The sequence below is a fragment of the Myxocyprinus asiaticus genome, chromosome 47 (genome assembly GCF_019703515.2).
Source record: "Myxocyprinus asiaticus isolate MX2 ecotype Aquarium Trade chromosome 47, UBuf_Myxa_2, whole genome shotgun sequence".
NCBI classification, from domain to species: domain Eukaryota; kingdom Metazoa; phylum Chordata; class Actinopteri; order Cypriniformes; family Catostomidae; genus Myxocyprinus; species Myxocyprinus asiaticus.
In genome coordinates, this window is record NC_059390.1 from 17464831 (window position 1) to 17484807 (window position 19977).

The 19977-nt window shown below is 38.9% G+C and overlaps 1 protein-coding gene across 1 annotated transcript; it reads right to left on the bottom strand.

The window, feature by feature from the left end:
- Positions 1-1333: 1333 nt before the first annotated feature.
- Positions 1334-19637, bottom strand: LOC127436369 (differentially expressed in FDCP 6 homolog). Its single transcript, XM_051690456.1, has 14 exons — positions 19381-19637; positions 18138-18278; positions 17782-17964; positions 11145-11372; positions 10353-10499; positions 9515-9623; positions 9211-9425; positions 8687-8794; positions 7077-7243; positions 5519-5675; positions 5197-5280; positions 4332-4421; positions 3802-3892; positions 1334-3592 (listed from the first exon to the last, which is right to left on the bottom strand). The coding sequence occupies exons 1-14, from the start codon at positions 19474-19476 to the stop codon at positions 3441-3443; spliced, it is 1968 nt and encodes a 655-aa protein (XP_051546416.1). The 5' UTR covers positions 19477-19637; the 3' UTR covers positions 1334-3440.
- Positions 19638-19977: the final 340 nt, after the last annotated feature.

The following is a 19977-nucleotide window of genomic DNA, read 5'->3' on the forward strand; positions in this document are numbered from 1 at the left end:
CATGTCTGCAAAATCTAGGTACAGGGTGACTACTTTGAAGATGCTAAAATATAACACAGTTTTGATTTATTTTGGATTTTGTTTAGTCACAACATAATTCCCATAGTTCCATTTATGTTATTCCATAGTTTTGATGACTTTACTATTATTCTAAAATGTGAAGAAAAAAAATTATAATAAAGAATAAGTGTTTCAAAACTTAGTGTATACAGTAGTGTATATATTAGCCTATTAAATGTATTTTCTTAATTAAATTTATAAATACTGTAGTTTAAAAAAACTAATAAATAAATGATATCAGTAAAATGTTGTGATTCCAGAGGAATAACTGCATTTCTCGCCAACTAATCCAGTTAAGGTACTATGCAGAGGAACAGCTTAATAAAACAGTCACTAAGGCATTCGAGGATGCTTCCAAAGTAACATCAATAAATTAAGTTTTGATTTTACCTCGGCCCATTTTCCCTCCAAGACACTCTGCGAAGGTTACACTGACTGTATCTGATCTAGAGAGGACAGACCAAATTTTTTTGCGATGATGTCTAAACATTATTTCATGATGTAACTTTCTTGATGTCCTAGTTCAAGAATGAGATCATCGCAATTATTATAAACCAGGCCATCTGACACCCATTCATTGGAATCAAATGTTCAAAGGACTTTAACATCAATAGTTCAGTTTTTTCATAAAGTTGTGGGGACAAGTGTTCCAGCTGAAACAACAAAAGGCCCGAGTTCCCCTTTGAATCCCCAGAAGTGCCAGAGTATTTTAGGTCGCTGGCTTTCCATTCTGTGGTCCATCTCAGGTTTTCCTGGCCTAGGAAATGCCCTAAAGGAAGTTGGTTGTGCATGAAGAATATAATTACAGGTGGTTTTGTATCAGAGAGACATATATCCTCAGGCTAAGGGTGGACCCACAGCTAATACATAAATGAGCTAGTGCTGCTACCAAACCCTAAAACAAAGTCATTGATCATGAGAGACAGAGGCCAATTGAAAGCATCTACTGTACTTAATGGCTTACTGAGCCAGCAGAAAATGTTCCCCTCACCACTCCAAATGTATCTGGTATCCTTGAGAAGATTGAGAGGATAAATATATGCTAAATCAATGATCACTTTGCACGGCAGCTAAATATTTTGGAAGTTGGGATGCGTGTTTTGCTAACATGGTTCTCATAAAAAAACTTCCTCATGGGGAGTAGATGGATGCAGTGAAGAATTTCTTGCACAATGACTGGCTTGCAGGAGAAACATTATAAGATATCTTGCCATGGTCCCACTGCAAAGGCTGGCTCTGGTGTGGAAGAGGAGGCTCATTCTTTGAGGCATCTTTAATGGTTTCACATAGTTTTGAGGTACTGAGAGTCTTGGATAGGAGATATTGTTCTCATTATTGTGTAAAACAGGAAATCTCTTTGTCATTACATAGCATGCAAGCATTATATGATAGTTAACAGCTCTTCAGAATGAAAAAAAAAATAAAATCAAACAGCTATGTTGTGTTAAATGTTAATGCAACAATAAACCGTCACAATAAATCAATTTCTAATAGTTTAATATGGTAGCAAAAGGTCAATGTTTGTTCAGCATATTGGTTTCATATGGGTTTGAAGTACTGAGAGTGTTAAATAGCAAACATTGTTCTTATTATTGTGTGAAACAGAAAATGTCTTTGTTATAACACAGCATGCAAGTGTTACATGATAGAAAAGCTCTTCAGTGTGAAAAAAACACAGCTTGTTGTGTTTAATGTTAATGCAACAATAAACCGTCAAAATAAATACATTTTTAATCGTGTAAAATGGAACTCTAGAGATACTCAGAGCCACTATTGGCACATGATGTCACAGAAGGTCAATGTGTGTTGAGTTCAACAAATTGTATAGTTTTTGCTGCGCAATAATGGCAGAAATGTTCAATAACTTTATGGTAGCCAAGACTTTAAAGGGAAAGTTCAACCAGAAATGAAAATTCTCTCATCATTTACTCACCCTCATGCCATCCCAGATGTGTATGACTTTCTTTTTTCAGCAGAAAAAGACATGGATTTAACCACTGGAATCTTGTGGATTACTTCAGTTTCCTTTATGTGCTTTTCCAACCTTCAAAGTTCTGGCCACCATTCACTTGCATTGTGAGGACCTACAGAGCTGAGATATTCTTCCAAAAATCTTTATTTGTGTTCTGCTGAAGAAAGAAAGTCATACACATCTGGGATGGCATGAGGGTGAGTAAATGATGAGAGAATTTTCATTTTAGGGTGAACTATCCCTTTAAGGTGTTGGTATGCAGAAATTGACTTTCAAAAATAAAACTACTCTATGAAAATATATTAAATGGAGTAAAAAGTGTGCCCTGGTCTCCCCTATATACAGTAGTACACTTTATACCAAATGCCACCATCAATATCTGCATTCTCACAAACAGAACAAATCAAAACAAAAAGCTGAACAACAAAACAACCGTGAGTGATGCTTGCGTTAAATCGTAAAATGTTGGCTGGGATATTGTGATGCACGTTATATGCAGATTCAATTGTTAAATGGCAGATGGATACAGCCAGCTATTATGGAAGTAGTCAAACAAGACATTAAGTATCACATTACATTTCTCCTGATCTCTGGACCTGACAATACCATTCCTCTCATGACAAACTTGAAATCTCTCCAGACACACAGGTAGAAACACTCCAAACCATAAGTGGAAAAGATCTGTATCTGGAAAATCACTGCCACAAAAAGATAATTTACAGTCAGTCTGCTGATTACCACCCAAAACTAACAGAGCGAACCATTATTCATTCTCCATACAAGCCTCAAAGCCACAAACTGAATGGTACTTTCTTGCTGGTCTCCGCAGATCTAAAAATAGATTGTGTGATTATTTTTCACTATTTAGCACTATAAAGGGCCATCCCTGTTTCTGAAAATGTTTGAGTCGGTCAATGCAAGTTAAACAGAGCATTATCAGAGAAACAAAGACTATGCTGATCAGATTCTCAGAGGAACGCTCTTCAGACGGCATCTTTCAGAGCTCGCCAGTGTTTCTAACTTCCACAGCTACTGTGATCTATAGGGAAAGGGGCAGGAAAGTGATGAAAAAAAGTAGATATACTGTGTGTGCGGTTGGTTCGGGACCCAAGAATTGTGAAACTGAACCCCAGAACAAGTGCCCCCTCTTTTGACCACACACAGAATTACACACTGAACAAAAGAAACCACACATGTACATTATTTAGAGCATGTCAAAAGTTAAACGCTGCCAGCTGCTGGCATCAAACAACAAAATGCCTCCTAAATTTAGTTTTACTGTTCACAATACGCATATTACATATTATATAATATAAAGTCATTTATCTTGCTGACCACTATGTACATATAAAATATGGGGATGTGCAATACAGGTACACCGTTTTGGCTCTGGCCAGACATAGGAACCCTATACTTCCTCTTCTTGAAGTGGTGATGGGTTGTAAACATTTCCCTTTTCTTGCACGATGCTTGTTTGAACCTTGGTAAGGAACTCTGTGCTGGTAAGAGCCTGGCCCTGTCTCGGGCAAATGGGCTTCACTGGCAGATGCTCGACTTTGTCTGTAAATAAACAAAAGAATAAAGGAGGATGATTATACTGTAAGAGCTGTTTATAATTTGGAACATCTTCTGGAAGTTATGTGACAAAGCAACACTTTGCAACTTTTCCCACCCTTCTCATAATAGCAGATATTGATCAAACAGAATTAATCTTGCTTTGACCTCCAAACAGGCCATAAGACATACAGTATTTGGTGTTATTGCGTTACCTCCTGGTGTGATCGGCTTCATTAAGCGGTTAAGCTGTATTTTCCAGTGTTTTAGCATCTGAGTGGTAGTAGAATGATTCCCCAACTCTCTCTGTACACAAATAGGTAAAAGAAAAAAATGAAAATGCAACTCTGTATGTATTTAAATGGAATATGAAAGGATTTTTCTCACTCTTTTGAAATAAGACTTCACTAAGCTGCATAACATATGTCTACCTATGTTTACATTTCAACGGCTATTCAACAACTTGGTTCACCTGTGAACTACACCGGTATGTAGAGATCCAACAACAATAACAGAGTCATTTACATTTAGAACCTTAAAGGTACAGCAGCAAAACCAGCCTGTTCAAAAGGGTCAGAGAGAGGGTGGTAATAGTTGTTTAAAACTAAATTATATCTGTGGAAAAATCTAAAATATTACAAACGTGTGGAATATGAGCCCTTTATAGGTATTTTGGCTTTAACGGACCCTTCAAACTATGCTTTCCCTAAACTATCTTTGTTTATTCCATACTAATTCAACTCACCTCTGTATTGTATTCACTGTTCTCCTCTGGTTGCTGGATGTTGGGTGGTGTTGCGGTGCGCGTGAAGTCATGTCGGTAAGTAGGTGCCTCCTTTAACAATAAAAGGGCGATTGTTAAAGAACCACTTTACAAGCTGTAATTAGAACAGGGACAGTCCATTCAACTAAACATTTTTAGTGTAGGTCCTCCAAATCCACTTTGATGAATGACAGAATGAACTACACAGCTACATGGCTGATCATAATGGGCACAATTTACACACAGAAGCATACAGTCGCAGAAACAGACTGTTCCATTCAAAGGGTCAGAGGCTGGAAAACTAAATTACGCCTATATTTGGTGAAAGAAACCTTGACTAACATTATAAGAGGAAGAAATATGTGTAATGGGTACAGTAGAATATGGTCCTTTTAAAGGGGTCATGGCATGTCTTTTTTTATTTTAATATGCTCCTTGAGGTTCACTTATATTATTAGTAAAGTTTTTGCAAAAAAATTGTCATATATTTGTAAAGAATGATCATTTTCCACCTTTTATGTGACCCTCTGTCAGAAATGCTCTGTTTTGGTGCTGCTTCTCCTTTAAGACTTGACATCACAATGTGGAGAAAGTAGTGAACGAGTCCTTTTGGCAGCTTGGCTTCAACAAATGCTCCTTTTTTCAATGTAGAGGAAGTTTTGAGTTCTGAAACTTAGTGTGTTTTCATAGTAAAATGACCTCATATATGTCAAAAGATCAAAGAAAATTTGATTCCTCATGTCATGACCCCTTTAAAGGTGTTTTGGTATTAACTGACACTCCAAAAGATCCTTTCTACACTATCTTTATTTCTCCTAATCAAGTTGACCCTTTTTTTATCCCTCACCTCTTTGTTGTGTTGACTGCTCTCCTCCGGTTGTTGGATATTGGATGGTGTTTCAGTTGAAGCAGAGTTATGGCTAGGTGCCTCCTTTAATAATAAATGGGTGATTGTTAATGAACAACTAAAGTTATTAGAACATCATACAAGCAATAAAAACAGGGACAGTCTGTCCATCTTTCTGGGTTTAGTGTTGGGATGGTTAGCGATGCTTGAGTGAAATCATAAAAGGCTTATTGTTTTCAAAAAAGTTCCTTCTACACATGATTCCTTCCCTACACAATCTTTTATTTCTCCATACCAACTCCACTTTGTTCTCATCTCTCACCTCTGCATTGTGTTGACTGCTCTCCTCTTGTTGCTCATTGATGGCTGATATTGCGGTGGACATGGAGTCTTGCGGTGGTACCTCCTCTTGACTCCTTGTTTCCAGCTGACTTTGGAGGAGAAGCTCACCAAGTTTTTTCTGCTCTTCTGCAAGTTGCCTGCAGACAAAATTAAAAGTATGAAACTATTTATTGTAATAATTTGGCACTATCCATACTTGTTTGCGAAGTTGCAAATAAAGCAGCATATCACCCTGCAGCTCTGGCCTGGCTTCCCACTGGAGCTAAGCAGGGTTGAGCCTGGCTAGTACCAGCATGGGTGACCTGAGGAAAACTAAGGTTGCTGCTGGAAAAGGTGTTAGTGAGGCCAGCAGGGGGTGCTCACCCTGCAGTCTGTGTGGGTCCTAATGCCCCAGTATAGTAACGGGGACACTTTACTGTAAAAAAGGAACCGTCTTTCGGATGAGATGTTAAAACTGATGTCCTGACTCTCAGTGGTCATTAAGAATCCGAGGGCATTTCTGAAAAGAGTAGGGGTGTAACCCTGGGGTCCTGGCCAAATTTGCCCACTGGCCTCTATCCATCACGGCTTCCTAATAACTTCCTATATATACAGTATATACACACACCGATCATCCACAACATAATAAAACCACCTGCCTAATATTGTGTAGGTCCCCCACTTGCCGTCAAAACAGCGCCAACCCACATCTCAGAATAGTATTCTGAGATTATATTCTTCTCACCGCAATTGTACAGAGCGGTTATCTGAGCCCGACCACCAACAATCGTGCCACGGTCCAAATCACTGAGATCACATTTATTCCCCATTTTGATGGTTGATGTGAACATTAACTGAAGCTCCTGACCTGTATCTGCATTATTTTATGCACTGCACTGCTGCCACATGATTGGTTTATTAGATAATCGCATGGATGATTGTTGGTGCCAGATGGTCTGATTTGAGTATTTCTGTAACTGCTGATCTCCTGGGATTTTCACACACAACAGTCTCTAGAATTTACTCAGAATGGTGCCAAAAACAAAAAACACCTAGTGATCGGCAGTTCTGTGGATGGAAATGACTTGTTGATGAGAGAGGTCAACAGATAATGGCCAGACTGGTTTGAACTGACAAAGTCTACGGTAACTCAGATAACTGCTCTGTACAATTGTGGTGAGAAGAATATAATCTCAGAATGCTATTCTGAGATGCAGGTTGGCGCTGTTTTGACGGCACAAGGGGGACCTACACAATATTAGGCAGATGGTTTTAATGTTGTGGCTGATCGGTGTGTATATATATTTATATATATGTGTATATATCTGAATTGGCTACATCATTGTACTCTCCTCTCCAGCCAATGTGTGGTGGGTGTTCTTGTGCATTATGGCTGCTGTCGCATCATCCAGGTGGATGCTGCGCACTGGTGGTGGTTGAGGAGATTCCCCTGCTATGATCTAAAGTGCTTTGAGTGTCTAGAAAAGCACTATATAAATGTAAGGAATGTACATCAGAAATCATCAGTGAAAGAAACTGATAAAAAGAGATTGGATTACCTCTCCAATTCTTCACGGATTCTGTCTTCCTCTAAACGGGCATGAATCTGAGCGTTCAGTACCTCCTCCAGTTTTTGTTGGGTGAGCTCTAATTCATGGATTCTCTTCTTTTGCTGCTGTACTTCCTTCTCCATCTCAGTCAATGTGGCTGACAGTCTCTCCTTGGCCTACAAAAAAATCACCAATTAATGGAGCGCAAGAGTGACTGTCCAATGTTACATGGGTCTGGGTTCCAGAAGTATTTTTCCTATTAATTTCTACATAGACAATTCAAATATACTGTACTGTATCTTAAATAAAGTGCCTTAAACTGAACCAACCAGCTCTGAAAATTACAACACTTCATTCTAAATCAAAGCAGTGTCTAAAAACCATGAAAAAGGACAAAGGTACATGACTAGTTCACCCAAAAGTGAAAATTCTCTCATCATTTACTCACCCTTATGCCATCCCAGATGTAAATGACTTTTTTTCTTCTGTATAACACAAATGAAGATTTTTAGGATATTTCAGCTCTGTAGGTAATTTCAATTCAAGTGAATGGCAAGACCTTTAAAGCTCCAAAAAGCAGATAAAGGTAACATTAAAGTAATCCATATGACTCCAGTGGTTTAATCAATGTCATCTGAAGCGATCCAATCGGTTTTGGGTGGGAACAGACCAAAATGTAACTTCTTTTTCACTATGAATCTTGACAGCAGTCTCCTTGGTGATCATGATTTAAAACTGGATTACACTTACTATAGCGCCATCTAGCGCTCTGCGTATACATCAAGCACTAGGAATTGAAATCGAGCTTGAAATCATGATTGTGCCTAGAGATTTCAATGGCAAGATGTACACTGCAAAAGGAGTTACATTTTGGTCTGTTCTCACTCAAAACTGACAGGATCACTTCAGAAGACATTGATTAAATCACTGGAGTCTTATGGATTACTTTTATGCTGCCTTTATGTGCTTTTTGGCACTTCAAAGTTCTGGCCACCATTCACTTGCATTGAAATGACCTTCATGAGCTGAAACATTCTTCTAAAATCTTTGTGTTCAGCAGAAGAAAGAAAGTCATACACATCTGGGATGGCATGAGGGTGAGTAAATGATAAGAGAATTTTCATTTTTGGGTGAACTATCCCTTTAAATTGTAGCTTTTTTCTTGCAAAAACCAAATCATACCCCTTTTATAATACTTGATATTTGATGCACAGGTCAGATGGACACTTTTTGAGCGATTCTAAAGCTTTAGAGTCACTATCAACTGCTATTGTGTTTAAATCAGCGAATAGGACATCCTTTAAAATTCCTCCTTTTGTGTTCCGCTGAAGAAAGTAAGTCATATGCGTTTGGAACGACAAGAGGGTGAGTAAATAATGACATAATTTTAGTTTTAGGAGTTCTATTTAATTCAAATCTAATCTAATAAATGCCAATCTTATGTAACTGCTGTTTCCAAAGTCCTGCAATGCAGTTGTCAGTGAATACAAATGGATTTGTTAAAATAATGCAGGTAAGTGCCTGAATGTGTTAACTGAGAAGAGGATGTTGTGTGACAACACATTATAATAAAACAGTATGACTGAGCAAAAACAAAAAAACTTTGCTTTGTTTCTCACTGCATTAGCTTCTTCGAGCTGTCTCTCCAGGTCTCTCTGTACTGCGTACTGTTTCTCTCGTTCTTGCTGCTCTTCCACTTTACGTTTTGTCTCAACCTCTCTCTGTTTCTGGGGACAAACACACTTGCTCACTTACTCACAATTTAAATCATAATGCAGTCACTTTGCCCTATAGACCTTATTCACAGCAGCACCATGTTTGATTTTTTGACATTAATGAAAATAAGACTGTGAGAGGGATAGACTTACAGTCACTTCCATGTCACGCACCGTATAAATCTCCTACTGTAGATCACATCTAATTTTCCAAAACTCATGTTTTCTGGACTTTTTTGTCTACATACATTTCTCTGAAAGATGTTTTTTTTTCTAGTGTTTCGTCAGTGGAATGATCCAAAACACTTTAAATGACAGTAAAACCCATTGAAGAGACCATAAGTCTATCCCTCACAGTTTCATTGTCATTCCCTTCAAAAATTAAAGATGGTGCTACTGTGAATAAGGTCGATTCCCCCAGCAGTTACTTGAATGATGCTCTCAATGTGTTGCTCCAAGCTCTCAATCTCCCCCCGCTGTTTCGGAACAGAAGGTGGCTTCTCATCTGCAGTGGTTTCACCATGGCAGCTCTGATTGTTCTGGCATCTTTGAAGGGTCTCTCTCTGCTTGCGTCTGCTCAATTTCAGCTCCTGATGCAAAGAGCTCTTCCCTTCTGCTTTTAGTCTGAAAGCCGTCTGCACAGCTGCAAAACAGACCAAGATATTCCTCATGAAACCAGATGGCAAAACTAGACACTTCCAAAACAAATTAGATACTCAGATTGCTTCCCACCTTGCACCCAGTCTACTCTCTGCTTCATGTCTGAAGCACTCATCTCAAAGGTCCTGGCTAGAGTCTTCACACAGAACAGGCAGCGTCGCCCTTCCCTGTCAGGGAGATTCTGGGTTTGAAGATAGAAATGAGAAATATGGGTGTTTTGAGGCCTAACGCTTTAAGGATTTAAAGGAATGTTCTGGGTTCAGTACAAGTCAAGTTCAATCGACAGCATTTGTGACATAATGTTGATTACCACAAATATTTATTTAAACTTCTTCCTCCTTTTCTTCTGGAATCTGGGTTCTAGTGAGGCACTTACAATGAAAGTGCATTAAAATACTCACTGTTTCAAAAGTATAGCCACAAGACATTAAGGATATGCGTGTAAACATGATTTTAGTGTGATAAAATCACTAACAAACCTTTTCTGTGTAGTTATAGCCAGTTTTACAACTTCGTTACCATGACGATGTAATGTCAGCAAATCCTAAAACACTAAAATGACTGTAAAAATTATGATTTAAACAACTTTACAGCTCAAATAATACACACATTGTAACAGAAGAATTAATGTATGTGCTTTTATAAAATTATAAGCTTCACATTTCTGTGTTTAAACCCTCCAAACATTGGTCCCATTCGCTTCCATTGTAAGTGCCTCACTGTAACCTCCATTTTTGCTTTTTTAAAGAAAAGGAGGGACAAGTCTAAATTAATTTTTGTGGTAATCAATATTATGCCACAAATGCTGTGGACTGAGCTTAACTTGTATTGAACCTGGAACATTCCTTTAATACAATTATTTACTTGACACTGGAATTGAGTTATTGCTGTTGCCCCAACAGAGATCTACCTCCACCACAGTATTCTCCTCAAGCAGGATCTCTCCTTTCTTTTCCTTCAGGTCTTCACCGACATAGTACGTCAGGCTACTGTGTTTCAAAACAAACCAGCGCTCCTGCCAGTTCCTGCGAACATGCCCCTTCTTTAACAGGTAACCCTGATAAATTAATAACACCAATAAAAAAAAATTGAGAAAGTAGGAAGAAAACATAAACTTGAGATTGTCTTGTCAATGATTGCTTCATAAAATGCTTCTGTGTCACAATTCAGGACGGAAAGAATAATACAGCAAACATTCAAACAAGTCAACAGTTGATACTCAAAGCAGATACAAACATGGTACACTGGGTTGAAGGTGATGAATTTCATGATTAATTAATGACCAGACTGTTTAACAAAGAAGAAAATATGAGTGGTGCTTGCCATGCTGAACTTACCACCACAATTTTTAAGGTAGCTAAGGTGTTCTGAGTGTATTTTAGCATGTTGCTTTGAGGTTGCTAGGTGGTTGCTTACTAACCCAAGTCAAAAGCACCCACGCCCAAGTCTCTATGATCTTCTGGACCCTAGATATGGCTCAGGCCCCTTCTTCTGTGTAAGTCAATGGAATTTTTAGCTAGATTTATCATCTACCATGTGAAAATTCTCACATAATAGTCTCACATTAAAAACTGTTGATTAAGCATGACTAAAATGTCCCGGCCAAACCATTAATCTTGGTTGCTCCTTAGCTTTGCCATTTTCCTTTTACATCTGCATTGCATCAACCTTCTAAGTGTGCTGCATGAAAAGCATCAGTCACCTTTTTGATGATGTTGTGGTACATCTCCATGAAAACATCATCCACTGCGAGACTGAAGGCCTCTTTACTCTCTACATGCAAAAGCCGTCCTGCACTTAGATGCTCCAGGAGCTCCCACACAGACATGCCCCCCTGAAGAGCAGTATGCTGGGACAGAATCTCCTCCATTAATGTCCCATCCCACTCCTGGCTCATTGCACTGGAGATTTTCTTCAGCAGGTACTCCAGCTAAATGAACAGAGGGATGTTCATGACTTTGGGTGGTACACCAGCATCAATTACACTGTGCCCAGTGTGAAATCTGAAGTCTATGTTATGATACACGGATGAATCTCACAAAGTAAGAAAAAGAAATTATATTTTTCATAAAGAAAATAACACCTACTTTACAGATCATTATTATTTTTTACACTGTGACATTATTTGCATGGCAATTAAGTGCATTATGATGCAATACAGTAAATTCAAAGGATGCATTACAGTACAGTAAATGTATAATTTCATGTAATGCATCCAAGCATTTTACCTACAGTACTTTTGTTTTGTAATTACTATTATTCTAAATGGTGATTCTTATTAGATTCTCCTTGCTGTAATAGAATTAATTTATGTATTTAAATCAGAATAAATGAAAGGCACAACAATTACATATAAATCAAAGTGACAATGCACAATGTACCTTAATGGTCCTAAAATAGGCTTCATTATCTTTAAAATTTTTGATTTGGGGGTGAAATATGACCTGGGCATATTCTTGACAGGTTTTGTAGAATTTACACATACAAAGTTGTCATTAGCATGTATGTTTCATGCACTTTTCAAATGAAGAAAAAAAATTAGCTCTATGGTTTTTTTTTTTTTCGCCCTTTTCTCCCCAATTTGGAATGCCCAATTCCCAATGCGCTCTAAGTCCTCGTGGTGGCGTAATGACTCGAATCGGAGGACGAATCTCAGTTGCCTCCGCGTCTTATCACATGGCTTGTTGAGCATGTTACCGCGGAGATGTAGCGTGTGTGGAGGCTTCATGTTATTCTCTGGGGTATCCATGCACAACTCACCACATTATAGTGACCACAAGGAGGTTACCCATGAGACTCTACCCTCCCTAGCAACTGGGCCAATTTGGTTGCTTAGGAGACCTGGCTGGAGTCACTCAGCATGCCCTGGATTCGAACTCGCGACTCCAGGGGTGGTAGTCAGCGTCAATACTCGCTGAGCTACCCAGGCCCCAAGCTCTATGTTTAAGAAAACAGCAAGACATGCAAGTTACAACAAATCCTCAAATTTATTTGATTGATTAAAATCTTTTTTGGTGAGTGTTATCATCAGGAAGCCACCTATACATACAAAGTTCCAATCGCTGTGTCATGTCCTGCCTTAAAACAGTGACATGAAAAAGCAACACCAGCTTGTCATGTCACTCTGTCAGTCAGGGTTTTTGTCTGACAGGACCATGGCATCATCGTCCCATGTCTGTCTTGTGTTTCATTGTCTGTCTTTGTGTGAGCACGCGGTTTCGGTTGTATTCCCTGCCGTGCGCTCTTTGGTCTGTCTTGTTTCATGTCCGGAGTATGGTGTCTGGATCCTGATCTCCTGTCTGGTTCGGTTTTGGTCTGTGTCGGGATCTGAACACTCATGATCCATGTCTGTCTGTTACTGACGTGGGTGCGCCTCGCTCGCGTTTCACGCCCAGGTTGCGAGATGTCTTCATGTTGTGCTGAGGTTCAGTCACTTAGGTGTCGGGTGTGTTTGTGGCCGAACTCTTGCACAGGTGTCCCGTCTTGTTTTTGTCGCCTGTTGCGTGCATCGCGAGGTGTTTTCCTCGCAATGTACGCTCAGGTTTCGTTTAGTGTGAGAATGCGTGCTGTTGCTTTGTTTGGCATTGCTCCGCATTCTCTCGTCTTGTTTGTCGGATGGAATGGGCGTATATTGACTTATTGTCTTGGTGATGTGCGCTCATGCCATTCGGGTGCTTTGTTTTGTTGTATCGCCACGTGTCTCTCTGTTTTACGTCATACCCCGCCTCCTTGTTTGCTTATTATTAGTTCATTTGCCTCAACTGTCCCCTGTTATCCTGATTTCTCTCCCTATTTTAGTCTCCTCATGTTTGCTGCCCAGTGTGTATTCCAGTCGGTCAAGTCAGTTTTTTTGTATATTTGTCCCTGTTCATCCCTACCTGGTCCGGTTGGTCCTGTTCCCCACTGCATTCTGCCCCAGCCCTGGATTACCTTTTTCCCCTATGGGATTGTTTATGTTTGTTTTCCCCTTGTGGGAGTTTTGATTTGGTTTTTCCCCTTTATTTTGTATTTAATAAATTCCCATTTATTTCTTCAACTCTGCGCCTGGTTTGAATAATGAACTTCACTGAATTTCTCAAGTTTACAGATCTGCTTCAAGTGTCAACTCTCACTTGAGCATCATAAAAATTGCTGCCTTTTATTAGGTGGTGTGTTTTCATGATATACTGTAAATAATGTAATACTGTACAGTTATTATTATTCTTGGGGATTTTAATAAAGCAAACCTCACACGTGAACTTCCCAAATACAAACAGCATATTACATGCCCAACCAGAGACAGAAATATACTGGGTCATTGCTACACAACAATAAAGGATGCATATCGCTCTGTCCCTACAGCAGCTTTGGGACAATCTTCTTCCAACCTACAAACAGAAACTAAAATCTGCTAAGCCTGTAGTACAGACTGTAAAGAGATGGACCAATGAAGCAGAGCTGGAACTACAAGCCTGCTTTGAATGCACTGATTGGAGTGTTTTTGAGGCTGCACACACCAATCTGGACAAGCTCACAGACACTGTGACATCATATATCAGTTTCTGTGAGGATATGTGCATTCCTACTAGGACTTATTTAACGTTCAACAATGACAAACCATGGTTTACATCAAAACTTAGTCAGCTTTGTCAGGCCAAAGAGGATGCTTACAGAGGTGGGGATAAAGTCTTATACAATCAAGCCAGGAACACACTGAATAAGGAAATCAGAGTGGCTAAAAGAAGATACTCTGAGAAGCTGAAAAACCAGTTTTCAGCTAACGACCCTGCATCAGTGTGGAGGGGCCTAAAACAACTTACTAACTACAGGACTCCTACCCCCAACACTGTAGGGGACCAACAACTGGCTGACGACTTAAATCAGTCGTCAGCCAGTAGAACCCATATACAGTATGGGTTCTACTGTAGATTTGAAAGGCCCATTCTCACACCCCACAACTGCTCTTATCTTCACTTCACACAAACACCAACACCTCCTGCAACCCCCCTCCTCCCTCCTCCTGCTACTCAGCCTGCACTTAAGATCTGTGAAGAAGAGGTGTGCCTTGTCTTCTGAAAACAAAAGACAAGGAAATCACAGGGCCCAGATGGTGTTTCACCCGCATGACTTAGATCCTGTGCTAACCAGCTGGCCCCCATCTTCACACTGATCTTCAATAGATCACTGGAGCAGTGTGAAGTCCCATGCTGCTTCAAATGCTCAATCGTCATTCCTGTCCCAAAGGAACCAAAAATCACAGGACTTAATGACTACAGACCCATCACCCTGATGTCTGTGGTCATAAAATCATTTGAGAGACTGGTATTGGCCCTTTCTAGAGCAAACAGGTCTGTGGAGGATGCAGTCAACATGGGATTGCATCATATCCTGCAACATCTGGACAGACCTGGGACATAGGCAAGGATCCTTTTTGTGGACTTCAGATCGGCTTTCAACACCATCATCCCAGCTATACTCCAGACTAAACTACACCAACTCTCTTTTCCCACGTCTATCTGTCAGAGGATCACCAGCTTTCTGACAGACAGGCAGCAGCTTGTGAGATGGGAAACTCACTTCCAGCACCTGTACAAGCAGCACTGGTGCCCCCCTGGGATGTGTGCCCTCCCCACTACTCTTTTCCCTGTACACAAATGACTGCATTGCCAAGGACCCCTCTATCAAGCTCCTGAAGTTTGCAGAAGACACCACTGTCATCAGCCTCATCCAAGATGACGATGAGTCTGCATATAGAAGGGAGGTTGAACAGCTGGCTGTCTGGTGCAGTCAAAACAACCTGGAGCTGAACATGCTCAAAACAGTGGAGATGATTGTAGACTTTAGGGAGGAACACCCAAACACTAACCCCCCTCACCATTCTAAACAGCACTGTGGAATCAGTGGAGTCATTCAGGTTCTTGGGCACTATCATCTCACAGGACCTGAAGTGGGAGACCCACATTGACTCCATTGTGAAAAAGGCCCAGCAGAGGCCCTTTGCCAGTTAAGGAAGTTCAGCCTGCCACAGGTGCTGCTGCTACAATTCTACTCAGCAATCACTGAGTCTGTCCTCTGCACTTCAATAACTGTCTGGTTTGGTTCAGCTACGAAATCGGATACAAAGGAGAGTTTGGACTGCTGAGAGGATTATTGGTTGCCCCCTGCCCTCCCTTCAAGAACTGTACACTTCCAGAGTGAGGAAAAAGGCTGGAAAAATCACTCTGGACCCCACTCGCCCTGCCCAATACCTTTTTGAATTGTTACCTTCTGGACAGCGCTACAGAGCTCTGAGCACCAGAACCATCAGGCACAGGAACAGTTTTTTCCCTCAGCCTATCCATCTCATGAACAGTTACAACTGCCCCATTGAGCAATAATTATGTTCAATTCAGTTTAGTCTTTTTATATTTATCCAACACATCCTACCTCTTCTGCCATAACATTCCCTTGCACTGTATATAACAGATTTGTATTTAAATTTGCACTACGTATGTGTATGTGTGTATGTGTGTATATGTGTATGTATGTATATACAGTACTGTGCAAAAGTTTTAGGCACTTGTGAAAAATGTTGCATAGTGAGGATGTCTTCAAAAATAATGACATAAATAGTTTTTATTTATCACTTAATGTCATACAAAGTCCAGTAAACATAAAAAAGCTAAATCAATATTCGGCGTGACCACCTTTGCCTTTAAAACAGCACCAATTCTCCTAGGTACACCTGGACAAAGTTTTTCTTGGTTGCTGGCAGACAGGATGTTCCAAGCTACTTGGGGAATTCGCCACAGTTTATCTATCTATTCATTTATTTATTTATTTATATCTATTTAGGCTGTCTCAATTGCTTCTGTCTCTTTATGTAATCTCAGATTGTCACGATGTTCAGTGGGGGGCTTTGTGGGGGCAATGACATCTGATGCAGGGCTCCCTGTTCTTATATTCTAATCTTTTCTATTGCAAAAGTAATATTTGGGAGTCTATCATGTATATTTCCTATTGACACACTAAAGCTGAAGATTTAAATAACCATTTTAAGACAAATGCTTTTGTGAAACATATTATGTGCCTAAGACTTTTGCACATTACTGTATATATATATATATATATATATATATATATGTATATATGTGTATATACGTATGTATATGTGTATATTTATGTATGCAGGGTTGGGGAGTAACGAAATACATTTAATGGGAATACATATTTAAAATACAAAATATAAGTAACTGTATTCCACTACAGTTACAATTTAAATCATTGATATTTAGAATACAGTTACATTCAAAAAGTATTTTGATTACTGAAGAGATTACTTTGCATTTTATTGTCATTTTTTCATTTAATATTTTGTCCTTTTCAGATGGACAAATTTATACATATAAATGATGCGATCCAAAGTGCGTTTGAACAGCGGTGAAACACTTTCTTATGATGTGTTACATTCATACAGGCAGACAGAGAAGTAAGTTTGAAGTAAGTTTGGAGCAGAAGAAATAGAAATAAACCTTGTGTAAATTGTCAGCTTTACACTAAGCTAAAATGCTATTTCTAGCCATTTAACACGCACGTTACCAGGCACGATCATATTTTTTTATCAAGAAAATTCACATTGGATCATAATTTCTTTTTTCTAGTAAGACCTTTGATATTAGGGCAAAAATCATATTCTTGATAATACTTTTTATATTATTTTCCTGTAAAAATATCAAAAAATCTTTAAAACAAGATCAATTTGATTTATCTTGTTTTAGAAACAACACTGCATAAGATATATTTTGTCTTACATATGTATTTTGGCAGAGTTTTTATAGTCAAAACAAGTGAAAAAATCTAGAGAATCTAGAAATCTAGCTGAAGAAGTAATCCAAAGTGTTTAGAATATGTTACTGACCTTGAGTAATCTAACGGAATACATTACAAATTACATTTAACAGCATGTATTCTGTAATCTGTAGTGGAATACATTTAAAAAGTAACCCTCCCAACCCTGTGAATATATATATATATATATATATATATATATATATATATATATATATATCTTTTTTTATTATTATCTCTGTCTTGTTGCTGTATTGTATTGTTGTACACTGGAATCTCCTGTCACCAAGACAAATTCCTTATATGTGTAAGCATACTTGGCAATAAAGCTGATTCTGATTCTGATAAATACTGTACAATCTACCAATAAATCTTTAGTCTGTTTAAAGGTATCTATATTATTTTGGTTATCGTGAGATATTTTATTAAAGTCTGGTTATTATAGTCCGTTTACATTTGTATAAGTTCGGCTATGGTTATTTGTTGTAACTACTAGTATGTGTTATCTCTCTATATCTCTTCCTCTCTCTCACCTCCGGTTGAATGATGACTAATGGGTAACAGTCCTCAGAGAGCAGGTTGAAGACACAGAAGAGTTTGAAACAGACTCTCTGTGAACACAGACCCTGGTAAATGCTGGGTTTGCAGTTCTTCTTTGATGTCATCGTCCAGCACAGCTCATCAAAGGTTTCCTTATTGAAAGTCCCCTCAGTTGCCTGTGAATTACCACATACCATTTATAACAACCTTGATCACTCCAAAAGTCATCTTTTGAAGTTCAAATGGAAGTTAATTTGCAATATGTCAGATATATAGCCAACTGTTGTCATTAGTTACATCCAGGTGTCTAAATGACTTATTATTTTTGGTTTTTGGAGAGTTTTAAGACCTTTGCCAGGATATATCTGTTGAGGTAGGGCATGTAGCCCTGGTTGGACACTGGCCCATTATCATTGTCCTTAAAGTGCTCCTCTAATGCAACAGGATCATGAGGAATATTGAGCGCTGTGTACAGATTGTGTGACAAAACCTGTTGGAGAAACACACACACATCATGTTTTATATCACGGTGGGAGTTTCCATTAACTTCATAAATTAACACGATAAGAACTGCTAAAGAGAGTGTGAACAAAATCATCACACTATCGAAGTAGATAGCAAATATCTAAGCAAGTGTGTTATTTGTTTTAAGAAAGACAGCACACGCACAGGTTTTATGGTCCAGTTAGTTGTCCTGAGAAAAGGTCTATCCTTAATTGTATGCAGATGCCACCTGGTTTAATATTTTGTTATATAATGCAATGACATTCATATCTTATTAAAGAGTGGCTTAAGTGTCCAAATAATTTTTGGGGTCACATTTATTACACTGCTCACTATTCTCAAATTGTAAACTTGCCACATTAATGCATAATGCCAATGCATAATGGAAAGCAAATTTATCAGATCATCAAATCCACATGTGACCTGTCATCCTGCAACTCCTTAGCTGTGAGAGACAGGATTTAAAAGCAGGTTTATTGATGCCATCATGGGACTTTGTCCCAAGCTGTGTAGTCAGCATTGGGACTGATTTATAAAATGCACAATATAACCTAAAGATTACATTTGGCACAGTAATCACAGAGGAAATTTGCAGGCAATGGCAAAAATGCTGCCAGCGTCACATCTAGCATGTCTGGACCCATGTCTGTTATGCATACATTTTAACCCAAGGAGCCGACCTGGGACATGTTTAAACATGAGAAAGACTGCCAAAGCAATCTGCATGCTGATTGGGTCCTGTGGTATTTATTTAAAAGCTCACTGACCAGTTATACAGTTACATATCCTCATCAATATCATTAAACAACTGGCAACTGACAATAGCAATAAACCTTACAGATATCTGATCATATCTAGATAGCATTTATAGAATTAGGGAGTTTATCTAAAGGTTTGATATGACTGATGTAGACTGTTGTTTCTTTGCAACAGTCTCTTGATCAGATAATTGTTACAGCAAAAATCTATACAAAGGAAAACATCATTACAGTGTACAACATAACATTAAATGCTTTAAGAGAACCATCTGTCTGTGTAAAAGAAAACTTGATTAATGAACACCATCTGAAGTGTACAAGTAATCTGACCTTTAGTTGTGACTTGGACACTTTACCGCTCTTCTCTACATCTAGAGAGGTGAACGCGTACCAGATGGACTTCAGCAGCTCACTTTGTAGATCCATAACGCCAGTATTGACATATAGCGCTCAACATTCTGAGACAGATACTGCTTCACATTGCGGAACTGAGAGAGAGAGAGAGAGAGAGAGAGAGAGAGAGAGAGCGAGCGAGAGGCTGCGTCTAGAAACCTAGTGGGCCGCCTACTCTGTGGTCAAATTGTTTCTATATTGGGCAAAGTTAGGGAGTGTCTCTAAAGTGCGAAACGGACAAAGGCTGGTAAAAAACGGATTACTCTGTGGCTATAAAAACGTGTAGCTTTATCCAGATGTAACTTAATATTGTCAAACAAGTAAAGTAGAAATATATGGTACAAGCAATAAACATTTAAAGCCATAAATGGCTTATTCCTTAGGATATGTAATGATGTTATAACAATGTAATGTAACTGAAATTGCATTTAACTTATAGCTAACATAAATAGATGAATGTCAGACCTCTTATAGCACATGCATACATAACACCTTTACACCTTGCATGACTTTTATTTTGGAATCGTAACTATA